This window comes from Anomaloglossus baeobatrachus, chromosome 1, assembly GCF_048569485.1.
Source record: "Anomaloglossus baeobatrachus isolate aAnoBae1 chromosome 1, aAnoBae1.hap1, whole genome shotgun sequence".
In the NCBI taxonomy this organism is placed as follows: domain Eukaryota; kingdom Metazoa; phylum Chordata; class Amphibia; order Anura; family Aromobatidae; genus Anomaloglossus; species Anomaloglossus baeobatrachus.
This window is the reverse complement of record NC_134353.1, coordinates 318,626,061-318,642,729: the sequence shown is the minus strand read 5'-3', so window position 1 is coordinate 318,642,729 and position 16,669 is coordinate 318,626,061. Positions and strand designations below refer to the sequence as shown.

At 49.2% G+C, this 16,669-nt stretch overlaps 1 protein-coding gene across 6 annotated transcripts in view; it reads right to left on the bottom strand.

Moving 5' to 3' along the window:
• Positions 1-16,669, bottom strand: part of USO1 (USO1 vesicle transport factor) — a 148,530-nt gene that overhangs the window by 16,327 nt on the left and 115,534 nt on the right. For all 6 annotated transcript variants that reach the window (XM_075351394.1, XM_075351398.1, XM_075351402.1 and 3 more), the window contains 4 exons: positions 10,507-10,628; positions 1,746-1,884; positions 1,386-1,549; positions 103-174 (listed from right to left, as the gene is read on the bottom strand). In XM_075351394.1, coding sequence (XP_075207509.1) covers positions 103-174; positions 1,386-1,549; positions 1,746-1,884; positions 10,507-10,628 — 497 coding nt within the window. The remainder of the gene's footprint in view (positions 1-102; positions 175-1,385; positions 1,550-1,745; positions 1,885-10,506; positions 10,629-16,669) is intronic.

The following is a 16,669-nucleotide window of genomic DNA, read 5'->3' as shown; positions in this document are numbered from 1 at the left end:
AGTATCATTAGTTTTGTTATATGAATGTGCATATCTTCAAATGATTTTGTGATCAAACTGTATGGTAAGGAGATGCCTGCTGCTCCTGTTAGTAGGACGTACCTTCTGGATCTCACTGACTTGCTCGAATACCCCAGTGCTTTGCTCGGTCTGACCTCCAGCTTGACTGCACTTCTGTGGAAAAAAAAAACCCACAAGAAATTTCAGTGTGCATGATGCATATGCCGTGCTGACAATCACAGGCAGATTTTAACCAGACCACTACCTAGTTTTAGACTGATAAATCATAGTGTTTCATCTATACCGGTATGTTATTTTGTGCATTGTCCCCCATGGTTACAATATAGTTTAGAAAGTCTTTGGCTGCTTTCTTTCTTTGATGTTTTTAAAGGGAACCTGTCACCAGTTTTGGGGCCTATAAGCTGTGGCCACCACCAGTGGGCTCTTATATAAAGCACTCTAACATGCTGTATATAAGAGCCCAGGCCGCGGTGTATAACATAAAAAACAGTTTATAATATTCACCTAAATAGTGGCTGCGGTGGACTTGGGTCATATGGGCGTCTTCATTCTCCGATGCTGGCGCCTCCTCTTTCGGCCATCTTTGTCGTACTTCTTCTGAAGCCGGGGTGCATGACTCGTCCTACGTCATCCACACTCGCCGGCATTGAGGTCCTGCGCAGGGCAGATCAAAGTATTGTCGTGCGCCTGCGCGGGACCGGCGAGTGTGGATGATGTAGGACGCATCATGCACACAGGCTTCAGGAGAACAAAGATGGCCGAAAGGGGAGGCACCGGCACCGGAGAAAGGAGACACCCATATGACTCAACTTCACCGCAGTGACTGTTTTAGGTAAGTATTATAAAGTGATTTTTACGTTCTACACAGCGACCTTGGCTCTTATATACAGCATGTTTGAATGCTGTATATAAGAGCCAACTAGTGGTGGCCGCAGCTTATAGGCCCCAAATCTGCCAACAGGTTCCCTTTAAGTGCGCTTTCAAATGTCCGTTATCATAAATCTGATCACAAATCGCTTTATGTATTTTTAATGAGGCTGCCACTCTCTGGTCAGGAGACGTCCAGTGCATGCATTGCAATCTGAGATTGGACCGATGATGACAGACATTGGAAAGAAAGGCCCTTACCCACATCAGGTCACAATACCAATGCACTAGCATTATGCAGCAGTCCTCCATGAATTGGTAGGTGGTGAGCGGTTGTTTCATCAGTATTTTGGACCAGTGCTGCCCCCACCTTTATCATGGGGGTTTGCAGCATCCTATAGTGCATTTGTATTGTGTCCTGGTGTTGGTAAGGCTTTCTTTTTCTGTGCTGTTTCTTTGAATGTCTATTTTTCACTGAGCTGTCTAGAAAATCTTACCAAGTTTTCTAGAAGAACATTCTTTTCAGAAAGCTCCCCTCGTAGTAATTCATGCTGTTTCGTCAATTCTTCCATTTCCTCTTTTAATCGGCTTACTTCTTCAGACTGGAACCCGTTCACCTGTACATTGCTGTTATGTGAGTTGTGGTGCTGGCTATCCTTTCCTATATATTTTGGTGACCGAAAAAAGGAGAGAATGAATGTAGCGCAGAAGCAAACGAGGATATACAAGGAATAATGTGAGATTAACAGTACAAGTATGGCTTCACTCAGATAGGATAGTAAAGACCCTCTATGCATTTATGAGTCTAATAGTCAGAGTAATGACAAACACTGAACACCGGACTATCGGAATATTACCTAGCTGCACCTTCAGGAGATTGTACTGATCTTTGTGCTGCTGAATCTGGGCCAGCTGCTGGGAGATCGTAGTCTGGAACTGCTCAGTTTTAACTTGTAAAGAAGAGACGGTTTGTTTCAGATCTTCCAGTTGTAGGTCCTGTAGGACAAAAATATTGTAAGGATTAAAATTCACCCTTAATCATAAAGGCGATGCCACTCATCCAAGCCATTGATTAGTGGATTATGCATGCCATAAGGCAGTTATTGTAAAGTGGAGGTCCAGCCATCCTGAAACATGACACGTCACTTTAGTTTTATACAAAATGGGGTGCACATTAGTAGATACGCTATATTTCAGCGCATAAAGTGACGAAAAAAAGAGAGAAAAGCAAAAGCTTACTAAACACGTAAAACATTGTGATGTAAATGTTTCCCGGAATTCGAAAAATTTACCTGCCCTTTCAAATAAACAAGAACACTCTTGTGTATTAGTTTCTAATACTGTGCCATACTACAATACATGACAGAGACCATAGACAAAAGAACCACTGTTTGTAGAAAAAAAGAATTTTGTTACTTACCGTAAATTCTTTTTCTTATAGTTCCGTATTGGGAGACCCAGACCATGGGTGTTTAGCTTCTGCCTCCGGAGGACACACAAAGTACTACACTTAAAAGTGTAGCTCCTCCCTCTGAGCTTATACACCCCCTGGTAGCCAGTCCTAGCCAGTTTAGTGCAAAAGCTGAAGGAGAATAGCCACCCACAAGTAGAACCGAGTAAGAACCGGAACAACCGGAGACTCTGTCCACGACAACAGCCGGTGATAACACATGGAACAAGAAAATTGCCAACAGGCAACAGGGAGGGAGCTGGGTCTCCCAATATGGAACTATAAGAAAAAGAATTTACGGTAAGTAACAAAATTCTCTTTTTCTTTATCGTTCCTTTGGGAGACCCAGACCATGGGACGTTCCAAAGCTGTCCCTGGGTGGGAATAAACAGAAAAAACTAAGAAGTAGGCGGAGCCTAACTTCACAAGTGGGCGACAGCCGCCTGAAGGATGCGTCTGCCCAAGCTCGCATCTGCCGAAGCATGAGCATGCACTTGGTAGTGCTTCGAAAAGGTATGCAGGCTAGTCCAAGTGGCAGCCTGACAGACTTGTTGAGCCGTAGCCTGGTGCCTAAAAGCCCAAGAGGCACCGACAGCTCTGGTCGAGTGTGCTTTGATCCCCGGCGGGGGAGGCACCTGAGTACTCTGGTAGGCGTTCAAAATGGTCGATCTAATCCAACGGGCCAAGGTCGGCTAAGAAGCAGAGAGACCCTTGCGCCGCCCTGTGGTTAGCACAAAAAGAGAGGTGCACCGCCTAAGCGCAGCGGTGCGAGACACATAGATCCGGAGAGCACGCACCAGATCTAGAGTATGCAACGCTTTCTCAAAGCGATGAACAGGGGCCGGACAGAAGGAAGGCAAGGAAATATCCTGGTTAAGGTGGAAGGGAGAGACCACCTTAGGAAGAAAGTCCGGGGTCGGACGGAGAACTACCTTGTCTTGGTGAAAAACCAAAAAAGGTGACTCCGAGGAGAGCGCAGCCAAATCAGAGACTCTCCTGAGAGAAGTTATGGCAACTAGAAAGGCCACCTTTTGAGAAAGACGATACAAAGAAACCTCCCTAAGGGGCTCGAAAGGGGGTTTCTGCAATACCGTGAGGACCAAGTTAAGGTCCCAGGGATCCAAGGGCCGCCGATAAGGCGGAATGATGTGAGACGCACCTTGCATGAAGGTGCGGACCTGAGCCAGCCGGGCGAGACGCCGCTGGAACAGCACTGATAGAGCTGAGACTTGTCCCTTGAGAGAGTTGAGGGACAGTCCTAGCTACAGACCGGACTGTAAAAAAGACAGAAGGGTCGGCAACGAGAATGGCCAAGGAAGAGCGACACCAGGACAGGAAAATTTTCCAAGTCCTGTGATAGATCTTGACGGAGGAAGACTTACGGGCCCGAGTCATAGTGGAGATGACTTCAGGAGGAATACCAGAAGCCGTCAAAATCCAGGACTCAAGAGCCACGCCGTCAATTTGAGTGCAGCAGAATTCGGGCGGAAAAACGGACCTTGCGAGAACAGGTCTGGACGGTCCGGAAGATGCCACGGCATCTCCACGGACAGTTGGAGCAGGTCCGGATACCAAGCTCGCCTGGGCCAGTCCGATGCAATGAGGATGACTCGACGGCCCTCCATTCTGATCTTGCACAGGGCTCTGGGCAAGAGAGCTACAGGGGGAAACACGTAGGACAGACGAAACTGGGACCAGTCTTGAACCAGAGCGTCCGCGGCGAAGGCCTGAGGATCGTGGGAGCGAGCCACGTAAACCGGAACCTTGTTGTTGTGACGGGATGCCATTAGGTCCACGTCCGGAGTGCCCCACTTGCGGCAGATTGACTGAAACACTGCCGGGTGCAGGGACCACTCGCCACCGTCCACGGATTGACGGCTGAGATAATCTGCCTCCCAGTTTTCTACGCCAGGGATGTGGACTGCGGATATGGTGGACTTGGAGTCCTCCGCCCATTGAAGAATGCGTTGGACCTCCAACATTGCCAGGCGGCTGCGTGTCCCGCCTTGGTGATTGATGTAGGCAACCGCTGTCGCGTTGTCTGACTGGACTCGAATGTGCCTGCCCGCCAACAGGTGGTGAAAGGCTAGGAGAGCTAGAAGCACAGCTCTGGTTTCCAGCACATTGATTGAAAGGGCTGCCTCGGACGGTATAACGGCGGGGCCTCAGGAAGAGAGCGCACCGCCAACCGGAGTGACAGCTGTTTGTCTAAGGGCAACTTCACAAGTGCCGGCAAAGTCTCGAACTGCATCCCTAGGTACGTGAGACTCTGGGTCGGAGTCAGAATGGATTTGGGAAGATTGACAATCCACCCGAATTGGGCTAGGGTGGCGAGAGTGAGCGAAACACTCCGCTGACAGTCTGCGCTGGATGTACCCTTGACCAGAAGGTCGTCCAGATAAGGAAGCACTGCTAACCCCTGGAGGTGCAGGACCGCAATCACTGCCGCCATGACCTTGGTGAATACCCGAGGGGCCGTGGCTAACCCGAAGGGGAGAGCCACGAATTGGAAATGATCCTCTCCTATCGCAAAACGTAACCAACGCTGATGTGACACTGCGATTGGCACATGTAGATAGGCATCTCTGATGTCGATGGACGCCAGGAACTCCCCTTGGGTCATAGAGGCAATGACTGATCGCAGAGACTCCATGCGAAAATGCCGCACCCGGACATGCTTGTTGAGAAGCTTGAGATCCAGGATGGGCCGGAAGGTACCGTCCTTTTTTGGAACTAGGAAGAGATTTGAGTAAAAACCTCTGAACCGTTCCTGAGCGGGAACTGGGACAATCACTCCGTTTGCCTGCAAGGACGCCACGGCCTGCGAGAAGGCGGCGGCCTTGGAGCAGGGGGGAGTTGAGAGAAAAAATCTGTTTGGAGGGCTGGAAGAGAATTCTATCCTGTAGCCGTGAGATATGATGTCTCTCACCCACTGATCGGAGACTTGCTTTAACCAAGCGTCGCCAAAGTGGGAGAGCCTGCCACCGACTAAGGACGTGGCTGGAGCGGGCCGAGAGTCATGAGGAAGCTGCCTTAGTGGCAGAACCTCCTGCGGTCTTCTGCGGACGCGCTTTTGGGCGCCAGTTGGATTTCTGATCCTTGGCTGAGTTAGCGGACGAGGCGGAAGGCTTAGAGGATGACCAGTTGGAGGAACGAAACCTCGATTGATTCCTACCCTGGGCGGGTTTCCTGGTCTTGGTTTGTGGCATGGAAGTACTCTTCCCGCCAGTAGCTTCTTTAATGATTTCATCCAGCTGTTCACCAAACAGCCGTGAACAAGCAAAAGGGAGCCCAGCAATGTACTTCTTTGAAGAAGCATCTGCCTTCCACTCTCGAAGCCACAAGGTCCTGCGGATAACGAGGGAATTAGCTGAAGCCACCGCAGTGCGGTGAGCAGCCTCTAGCATGGCAGACATGGCATAAGATGAAAAAGCTGAAGCCTGAGCAGTTAAGGTAACCATCTCAGGCATAGATTCCTTGGTGAGGGAATGCATCTCCTCTAGAGAAGCAGAGATGGCTTTGAGAGCCCACACTGCTGCAAAAGTCGGGGAAAACGCGGCCCCCGCAGCTTCATACACAGATTTGGCCAGAAGGTCAATCTGACGGTCAGTGGAAGCCTTAAGTGAGGTGCCGTCAGCCACCGACACAACGGTCCGGGCTGATAGCCTAGACACCGGAGGGTCTACCTTTGGGGAGTGAGACCACTCCTTGACCACCTTAGGTGGAAATGGAAACCGGTCATCAGAACCACGCTTTGGAAAGCGTTTGTCAGGGCAGGCCCTGGGTTTGGTCACAGCGGTCTGAAAACTGGAGTGGTTAAAGAACACACTCTTCACTCTCTTAGGCGAGGTAAACTGATGTTTTTCTGCCAAAGAGAGTTGCTCCTCTGACACTGGCGGATTGAGATCCAGCACAGAATTAATAGAAGCAATCAAATCACTAAGATCTGAGTCACCCTCAGAGAAATCGATGGGATACATAGCCTCCGAGCCCCCAGTGAGGGCATCCTCCTCATCTTGAGAGTCAGCTCTTGAGACAGAGCCGTGGGATGGGGAGGGGGAGGAAACCCTGCGCCTTCTCTTAGAAGGACGGGGTCTGGGATCAGATGATGAATCCTCCATGAGCTCCGATGGACGGAGGTCAGAGGATAGGAGTCCTCTGTCAAGAGTATTAGAGGCACCCTGTGAGGGGGGCTGATGCATATTCATCAAAGTCCTGGAGAAAAGCCCCATGGACTCAGCAAATGACTGGGATATGGACCTAGAAAAGGACTCTACCCAGGCCGGGGGTTCAATCACAGGTGCAGCAGCAGCCTGAGAGACCACTGGGGGTGAGACTCCAGGCTGTGGCACCGCCAAGTTAGAGCAGACATCACAATGTGGATAGGTGCTCGGCTCAGGCAGCAGGAGCTTACATGCAGTGCATGCAGAATAAAGCTTTGGAGCCTTGCTCCTTGTGTGAGACATGCTGCTGGAGTGGGGGTTTGCAGAGAATGAACCCCAGGGAGAATATACAGAGGTCCACAACCGGAGACCGGCTGTGGCTTACCAGACCGCTGAGCGCGGTGTTGTGTGCCCTCCAGATGCCGAAGCCCGGTCCCCCAGTCGCAGCACCTCAGCAGAGATGCAGAATGCAGGATTTCCCAGAGCAGAGTGAACTCTGCCTGAGAAGAGGGCGTTCCTATAAAAGAGCGGGAACTGGAGGGCTATAGAGACCTGCAGGGAAGGAGGGACGCCCCAGCAGTGGGGAGTGTCCCTCCCCTGTGTAGAACGGCCGCCGGGAGGAGCCGAACCTGTCCCTCTGCATGAGTGACATGCGAGGGCAGGAAAATGAAACTAGGCCTCCGGCGAAGCCGGGGCCTAAATTTAAGCGGCGAGGCCGACAAGCAGGCACCATCGGCGCGGTTCTCAGGCAAAAGCTGGAGAACCCGCCGGAAAAGTTAAAAACAATCACATACAGCATACTCTCCCCTTACAATAAAGAACCGGGACCCCCAACATAAACGTCTCAGGTACTTAGCTGCCGAGACGCAGGGCCATGTCCCTGGGGATGAGTGCTCCGGTCCAACAGAATCCTCAAGGGGCTGTGGATGGAGACCGGACTCCTGCCAGGCATGGAGACCGTGCTGGCTCCCACTTCAAGCCAGAGCCCAGAAGGGATGGTGAAGGAGCGCGGCATGTAAGGCTTCAGCCTTGTAAATCAACCATAACAACAGCGCCGACACAGTGGGGTGAGAAGTGACATGCCGGGAGTCCAGACATGGACCCGCTTTTCTTCAAACTCTTTCCAAAAGTCAAACAAATCAGATGAGAATGCATGTGTGGATGTATGCCTCCTGACACAAAACAATAAACTGGCTAGGACTGGCTACCAGGGGGTGTATAAGCTCAGAGGGAGGAGCTACACTTTTAAGTGTAGTACTTTGTGTGTCCTCCGGAGGCAGAAGCTAAACACCCATGGTCTGGGTCTCCCAAAGGAACGATAAAGAAAAAAACAATAAAAAAACAAAAAAAAAAAATAACTTCCTTATTTTGAGAACCCCATTCTCAACCAACATTTCAATCTCTTTTCAGAAGAATTAAAAAAGCCCTCTCAAGACGTTTTTTTCTTCAGTAAATCTGTATAATTGCTGGTAGTGTGAATGTTGTCATATACTCACCTTCTGCCACCCTCACCGGTGTCCAGCTCCATTCTACTCCTCTTCTCAGTGACGTCAACGATCTTCAAACTCTCCGACTCAATCTATGCTCTGTGTGAGAGCCAAAGTCTCAAGCACAATGAATAACCATGGTGCCTCATTCTGACACGCCATACACTTACATTGTAAAAGCCACTGCCAGTTAATGCAGAGTGCAGGGTGACCCATGGAGTCTGCAGAGGGGTGACATCACTGAGAAGAGGAGCAGAGTGGTGCTGGCTACCGGAAAAGGCGGCAGAAGGTGAGTATCTTAACACACTCGCGCTACATGCAGATATACACTGAGTTACTGAAGAAAAAACTTCATATGAGGCTTAATTCTTCTGAAAAGAGATTGAAATGTTGGTTGAGAATAGGGTTCTCAAAATAAGAAAAAGTCGTCTTTTATTCTACAAACAGGGACTTCTTTAAAGTGAACCTAACAGGGGGTACATGCACCCCAAACAATAGGCAGCATTGTGTCAGACCCTGGCTGTATGATTTCAGCCAGGTATGTTTGACTTTGGAATGCTACGGCGTTTCACAGAAAAACAAAACATACTTTAAATATCAGCGGGAGGACAATCAGCGGGAGGACAATCAGCGGGAGGACAATCAGCGGGAGGACAATCAGCGGGAGGACAATCAGCGGGAGACCAAGCTGCACTGAAGACTAGTCTGAGAGGTGGTTCCCCAGAGGCTTCTCCCTTCCTGCTGCCAATGACTGACTGGTCTCTCCCTACACATGCATGGAGGGAGTAACTTGTTATTCAAGGAGAGCAGGTGGAGAGAAACCACAGGGAACCCACCTTTTTAACTTGTTACTCATGCAGATCAGCCCCCAAAAGCTCTTATAGGATATTTTTCTCTGAAATATCGAAGTGTTTCAGGCGTAAACATACTTGAGTGAAGTCGTTCAGCCAATGTATCTGATACATGCCCATGGATCAGGCAGCATGTAACAGCTGTCAAGTGTCCTTTAAGACAAAGATTGACTAAAACTGGTCATGGGGCCCATAGAAAATCGGTGCACCACAAAATTCTAGCAGAGTAGGGGGTGTTATTGGAGACGGTAGCAGCGGCGGCGTGGGGAATGTCATTGGAGACGGTGGTAGCAGTGGTGGCGAGGGGAGGGGCGCCGGTACTCATGCAGGCCGACAGGTGACAGGCCGGGGTGGGGGTGGGGGTGGGGGTTGAGAGCAGGGGTGTCATTGTGGACGGTAGCAGAGGGGGAGGAGCGCCGGTACTCACACAGGCTGAGCAGGTGACAGGGGGAAAGTGCAACACACAGCATACGCTGTGGGCTGCACAAAGATGGCGGTGATCTCCTCCCTCTGCTGTGATCTGGACAGCCCGGGGGGCGCGTCCAGGTCACTGCGGGGAGCTGTCCTGTATTAAGTATAGAGTCGGAGTCTGACCATCAGAGTGAATGCACAGGGGGCTGCCGTAAAGGAGGTAACTGTAATTACACACAGTAAATCCAAGATGGCAGCCCCCAGTGCTTCAGTAAAACTAGAATTAAATAAAAACTAAATAAACAATGAGTGTAATTTTGTATTAAAAATACTTGATTTCATAATTATTAATACAAAAATATAAAATGCGGCACCTTCCCTTTAAACTCTAAGGCTATGTGCGCACACTGCCTTTTTTTGACGCTGCTTTTTTGACGCTGCGTTTTTGGCCGCAAAAACGCACCCGCGCAAAGACGCAGTGGTAAAAACGCATGCGTTTTTACTGCGAATATGTGCGTTTTTGATTACTGCGTTTTTCCAATGCATTGCATGGGTGGAAAAACGCAGCAAAATGCAGGAAAGAATTGACATGTTCATTTTTTTTTTCAACTCAAATACGCAGCTTAAAAAAACTACACCGTGCGGACAGCAAAAATGAAAACTCAGACTTTGCTGGGGAGCAAAGCTATGCAGTTTTCTGACCAAAAAACGCACCCGAAAAACGCGCAAAAACACCGCGAAAAACGCACTGTTCAAGTGCTATCCTTGTTTTCATGAACCACCTATGAGTCTATGGGGCAGTTCACTTGTCAGACTTTTTCCTTGGACTAAGTGGTCTGTACAAAATCACAGAGAAATGTCCGATATGATCAGTGTCAGATGCAAACCGGCAATGCGGCCTGGCTTTCACCGATAGGAGAAAGTGGAGAAACTTTATTTTCTCTCATCAGTGACGTGAATCACTGAAAAAAAGATGCATAAAATGAAGGTGAAGCTCAGTCCGCTTTTCTCACATGTAAACAAAACCTGATGTTTGAATGAGGCTTAATCACGGAATAACTTTGCACCCAAGAAACTGAATAACAATATTAAGTTACAAAAACCCAGTGAAAATGTAACAAATGCCATTGCTACCAACCCCATAACAATTTCCAGTATTTGTTATGTCATTTTCAGCATTATTTTATCCAGTGTAATGGAAACTTGTAGCCCTGCAGGATTTTAGGGACTATTTATTTAGTCTCATGCTGTTTTACCTGCTCTCGGATGACACTTTTGTAGTGAGATATAATGTTATCGTGCTGCTCAAGTGATTTTTTCACTTCTTCTTCCTTCTTGTCTTCTTCACTTGATTTGTAAATCGCTTTAATAATGACCACTGGAGGCAAGAAAATGGAAAGAGTTAAAGGGAATCTGTCACCAGGTTTTTGCCACCTAATCTGAGAGCAGCATAATGTAGGGGTAGAGATCCTGATTCCAGCGATGTGTCACTGAGTGTAGTTTTGATAAAATCACTGATCAGCAGTAGATTTTCATTAGAGGACCACTTGACCTGCAGCTAGGTAATACCAACATATTCATGAGCTCTGTATAACTTCTAGATTTGCAGCAAAGAAAACATTGATTTTATTAAAATGACAGCAAACAGCCCAGTAAGTGACACATCGCTGGAATCAGAATCTCTGTGTCTACATTATGCTGCTCTCAGATAGGAAAGCAAAAACCTGGTGACAGAATCCCTTTAATAATCCATTATTTCACTACTTTATTTTTAGCATAGTAATATGCACAAATACATAAAAAATGCACAAAGAAATCCATATATATGTTATCAGAGTAATCATAGGGACTAGCTGGTACCTCTCAAAGCATTACAGGAATATTCAAAACAATCCAACCCGGAGAAGAAAGTCATTTTAGGACTTCCATCGTTATCTGGGACTGGTCTTCAAGTCATTTGTGTCAACTGTATAGACGTTCATGGCTTTCAAACGCGCATTGCTAATCTCTGCCTCACATGATCATCTATCACATAGATGCTCCAATACCACTCATTTAACAATCAGTCAACTTTTGCACTAATCCTAATAATCTTGGTGCATATAGGCACACATGTTCTACTATTTCTCATTGCAAATGCAAATGTAGTTAAATTGCATCTCTATAGAAAAATGAAAACTTCCGAATGATCTTGGCTCCTCAGACACAGCATGTTTGTGAAGGTTCTCGCTCATTAAAGGGAACCTGTCAGGTGTAATATGCACCAAGAACCATGAGCAGTTCTGGGTACATATTTCTAATCCTTGCCTAACCGTCCCTGTATACACTAACATAGATAAAGAGATCTTTAGAAAAAGTATTTCTAAAGATCCTTTATGATATGCTAATGAGGCCAGGGACTAGTTGCAAAGGCGTTAGGCTCCTTTCACATTGCGTTTCAATGGCTCCGTCAGGGCATACGTCCAAAATCCCGCCCCTCCCCCCACAAAACGTGTTTCGGATGTATGCGCCGACAGGGCCAATGAGTATAATAGAGCAGACAGAGCAGGCGTATGCTCTGTCTTGCAACATTTTCGGTTGTATATGTTTTTTGCAGGCGGACACCCGAACGTAGTCTGCTAGGTCTGGGCATCCGCCTGTAGAAAGCGTATACACTCAAAAATGGTGCAAGACAGAGTATACGCCTGCTCTGTCTGCTCCATTATACTCAATGGCCCTGTCGGCGCATACATCCGAAAAACATTTTGTGGGGAGAGGGGCGGGATTTTGGATGTTTGCCCCGACGAAGCCACTGAAACGCAATGTGAAAGGAGCCCAACGGCCTTTCAACTAGTCCCTGGCCTCATTAGCATATCATAAAGGATCTTTAGAAATACCTTTTCTAAAGATCACTTTATCTATTCTAGTGTATACAGGGACGATTAGAAAGGGATTAGCAATATGCACCCAGAACTGCTCGTGGATCTTGGTGCATATTGCACCTGACAGGTTACTTTAAACTGTACTTGGCTGCTCTTCAAAAGTTCTCCTTATCGGGCATGTTACACATGCAGTGTAGCTGCGGCCTGATCATAGACATTCTCTCTACATGAATGCCAATTTACATTACACTTCTCCTCTCACACTGCAGTCAAAGCCAATGTGACTATGATCCCAGGAACTAATTAGCGAGCAAGTTTAAAGGGTACTTTACACGCTGCGATATCGGTACTGATATCGCTAGCGAGCGTACCCGCCCCCGTCGGTTGTGCGTCACGGGCAAATCGCTGCCCGTGGCGCACAACATCGCTAACACCCGTCACACTACTTACCTGCCGACGTCGCTCTGGTTGGCGATCTGCCTCCTTTCTAAAGGGGCGGTTCGTGCAGCGCCACAGCGACGTCACACGGCAGCCGTCCAAAAGAAGCGGAGGGGCGGAGATGAGCGGCTGGAACATGCCGCCCACTTCCTTCCTCATTACCGGTGGACGCAGGTAAGGAGATGTTCGTCGTTCCTGCGGTGTCACACATAGCGATGTGTGCTGCCGCAGGAATGAGGTACAACATCGCTACTCACCAGAAAACGATATTTGGTGTTTGGACGACCTCTCCAACACCAACGATTTTTACCACTTTAGCAATCGTTGGAGGTCACTCCTTGGTGTCACACGCCGCGATGTCGCCAACAACACCGGATGTGCGTCACAAACACCATGACCCCGACGATAAATAGTTAGCGATGTTGCAACGTGTAAATGGCCCTTTACTCTATAGAGACAATCTACTTGCCCATCCCTCCTTGGGTATTGTATTTAGGTTATGTGTCAGCAGTAACATTCTCATTCTTTACATATGAAGCTAGCCAGCTATCTCTATTAAGAAATTAGGGGCTGCAGGTTTTTACACTTGTCAGAAGGTTTAAGGCCCCAAGACAATTAACAATTCTTCATCCAACATGGTATCAAGATAACATCTATATTCTAGCCAATGCAACATAATATAGAAAAAGAAGGGAATTTTGTTTACTTACCGTAAATTCCTTTTCTTCTAGCTCCAATTGGGAGACCCAGACAATTGGGTGTATAGCTACCGCCTCCGGAGGCCACACAAAGTATTACACCTAAAAGTGTAAAGCCCCTCCCCTTCTGCCTATACACCCCCCGTGGGATCACGGGCTCCTCAGTTTTAGTGCCAAAGCAAGAAGGAGGAAAGCCAATAACTGGTTTAAAACAAATTCAATCCGAAGGAATATCAGAGAACTGAAACCATTCAACATGAACAACATGTGTACCCGAAAAAACAAAAAGCCCGAAGGAAACAGGGCGGGTGCTGGGTCTCCCAATTGGAGCTAGAAGAAAAGGAATTTACGGTAAGTAAACAAAATTCCCTTCTTCTTTGTCGCTCCATTGGGAGACCCAGACAATTGGGACGTCCAAAAGCAGTCCCTGGGTGGGTAAAATAATATCTCGTGATAGGGCCGTAAAACGGCCCTTTCCTACATGGGGGCAATCGCCGCCTGAAGGACTTGTCTACCTAGGCTGGCGTCCGCCGAAGCGTAGGTATGCACCTGATAATGCTTGGTAAAAGTGTGCAGACTCGACCAGGTAGCCGCCTGGCACACCTGCTGAGCCGTAGCCTGGTGCCGTAATGCCCAAGACGCACCCACGGCTCTGGTAGAATGGGCCTTCAGCCCTGAGGGAACCGGAAGCCCAGCAGAACGGTAGGCTTCAAGAATTGGTTCCTTGATCCACCGAGCCAGGGTGGATTTGGAAGCTTGCGACCCTTTACGCTGACCAGCGAGAAGGACAAAGAGTGCATCCGAGCGGCGCAGGGGCGCCGTGCGGGAAATGTAGATTCTGAGTGCTCTCACCAGATCCAACAAATGCAAATCCTTTTCACATTGATGGACTGGATGAGGACACAAAGAAGGTAAGGAGATATCCTGATTGAGATGAAAGGGGGATACCACCTTAGGGAGAAACTCCGGAATCGGGCGCAGAACCACCTTGTCCTGGTGAAACACCAGAAAGGGAGATTTGCATGACAGCGCTGCTAGCTCGGACACTCTCCGAAGAGACGTGACAGCTACTAGAAAGGCCACTTTCTGTGAAAGGCGAGAAAGGGAAACATCCCTCATAGGCTCGAAAGGCGGCTTCTGGAGAGCAATTAGAACCCTGTTCAGATCCCAGGGCTCTAACGGCCGCTTGTAAGGAGGGACGATATGACAAACCCCTTGCAGGAACGTGCGTACCTGAGAAAGTCGTGCTAGGCGCTTCTGAAAAAATACAGATAGCGCTGAGACTTGTCCTTTAAGGGAGCTGAGCGACAAACCTTTTTCCAAACCGGATTGCAGGAAGGAAAGAAAAGTAGGCAATGCAAATGGCCAGGGAGAAACTCCCTGAGCAGAGCACCAAGATAAGAATATCTTCCACGTCCTGTGGTAGATCTTGGCGGAGGTTGGCTTCCTAGCCTGTCTCATGGTGGCAATGACCTCTTGAGATAATCCTGAAGACGCTAGGATCCAGGACTCAATGACCACACAGTCAGGTTCAGGGCCGCAGAATTCAGATGGAAAAACGGCCCTTGAGACAGCAAGTCTGGTCGGTCTGGTAGTGCCCACGGTTGGCCTACCGTGAGATGCCACAGGGTACCACGACCTCCTCGGCCAGTCTGGAGCGACGAGGATGGCGCAGCGGCAGTCGGACCTGATCTTGCGCAGCACTCTGGGCAACAGTGCCAGAGGTGGGAACACATAAGGTAGCCGGAATTGCGACCAATCTTGAACTAAGGCGTCCGCCGCCAGAGCTCGGTGATCGTGAGACCGTGCCATGAAAGCCGGGACCTTGTTGTTGTGCCGGGACGCCATTAGGTCGACGTCCGGCATCCCCCAGCGGCGACAGATCTCCTGAAACACGTCCGGGTGAAGAGACCATTCCCCTGCGTCCATACCCTGGCGACTGAGGAAGTCTGCTTCCCAGTTTTCCACGCCCGGGATGTGAACTGCGGATATGGTGGATGCCGTGTCTTCCACCCACGTCAGAATCCGCCGGACTTCCTGGAAGGCTTGCCGACTGCGTGTTCCTCCTTGGTGGTTGATGTATGCCACCGCTGTGGAGTTGTCCGACTGAATTCGGATCTGCTTGCCTTTCAGCCACTGCTGGAAGGCTTGTAGGGCAAGATACACTGCTCTGATTTCCAGAACATTGATCTGAAGGGTGGACTCTTGCTGAGTCCACGTACCTTGAGCCCTGTGGTGGAGAAAAACTGCTCCCCACCCTGACAGACTCGCGTCCGTCGTGACCACCGCCCAGGATGGGGGTAGGAAGGACTTTCCTTTTGACAATGAGGTGGGAAGAAGCCACCACCGAAGAGATTCCTTGGCCGCCTGAGAAAGGGAGACGTTCCTGTCGAGGGACGTCGACTTCCCGTCCCATTGGCGGAGAATGTCCCATTGTAGTGGACGCAGATGAAACTGCGCGAAAGGGACTGCCTCCATTGTTGCTACCATCTTCCCTAGGAAGTGCATGAGGCGTCTCAAGGGGTGTGACTGGCCTTGAAGGAGAGATTGCACCCCTGTCTGTAGTGAACGCTGTTTGTCCAGCGGAAGCTTCACTATCGCTGAGAGAGTATGAAACTCCATGCCAAGATATGTTAGCGATTGGGTCGGGGTCAGATTTGACTTTGAAAAGTTGATGATCCACCCGAAACTCTGGAGAGTCTCCAGCGCAACGTTCAGGCTGTGTTGGCATGCCTCTTGAGAGGGTGCCTTGACAAGTAGATCGTCCAAATAAGGGATCACAGAGTGACCCTGAGAGTGCAGGACTGCTACTACTGCTGCCATGACCTTGGTGAAGACCCGTGGGGCTGTCGCCAGCCCGAAAGGCAGAGCTACGAACTGAAGGTGTTCGTCTCCTATAACGAAGCGTAGAAAACGCTGGTGCTCTGGAGCAATCGGCACGTGGAGATAAGCATCCTTGATGTCTATTGATGCTAGGAAATCTCCTTGAGACATTGAGGCGATGACGGAGCGGAGGGATTCCATCCGGAACCGCCTGGTTTTCACGTGCTTGTTGAGCAGTTTTAGATCCAGAACGGGACGGAAAGACCCGTCCTTTTTTGGCACCACAAACAAATTGGAGTAAAAACCGTGACCTTGCTCCTGAAGAGGAACAGGAGTCACCACTCCTTCTGCCTTTAGAGTGCACACCGCTTGCAGAAGAGCATCGGCTCGGTCGGGAGGTGGAGAAGTTCTGAAGAATCGAGTTGGAGGACGAGAACTGAACTCTATCCTGTACCCGTGAGACAGAATGTCTCTCACCCAACGGTCTTTGACCTGTGGCAGCCAAATGTCGCCAAAGCGGGAGAGCCTGCCACCGACCGAGGATGCGGAGAGAGGAGGCCGAAAGTCATGAGGAAGCCGCCTTGGTAGCGGGTCTTCCG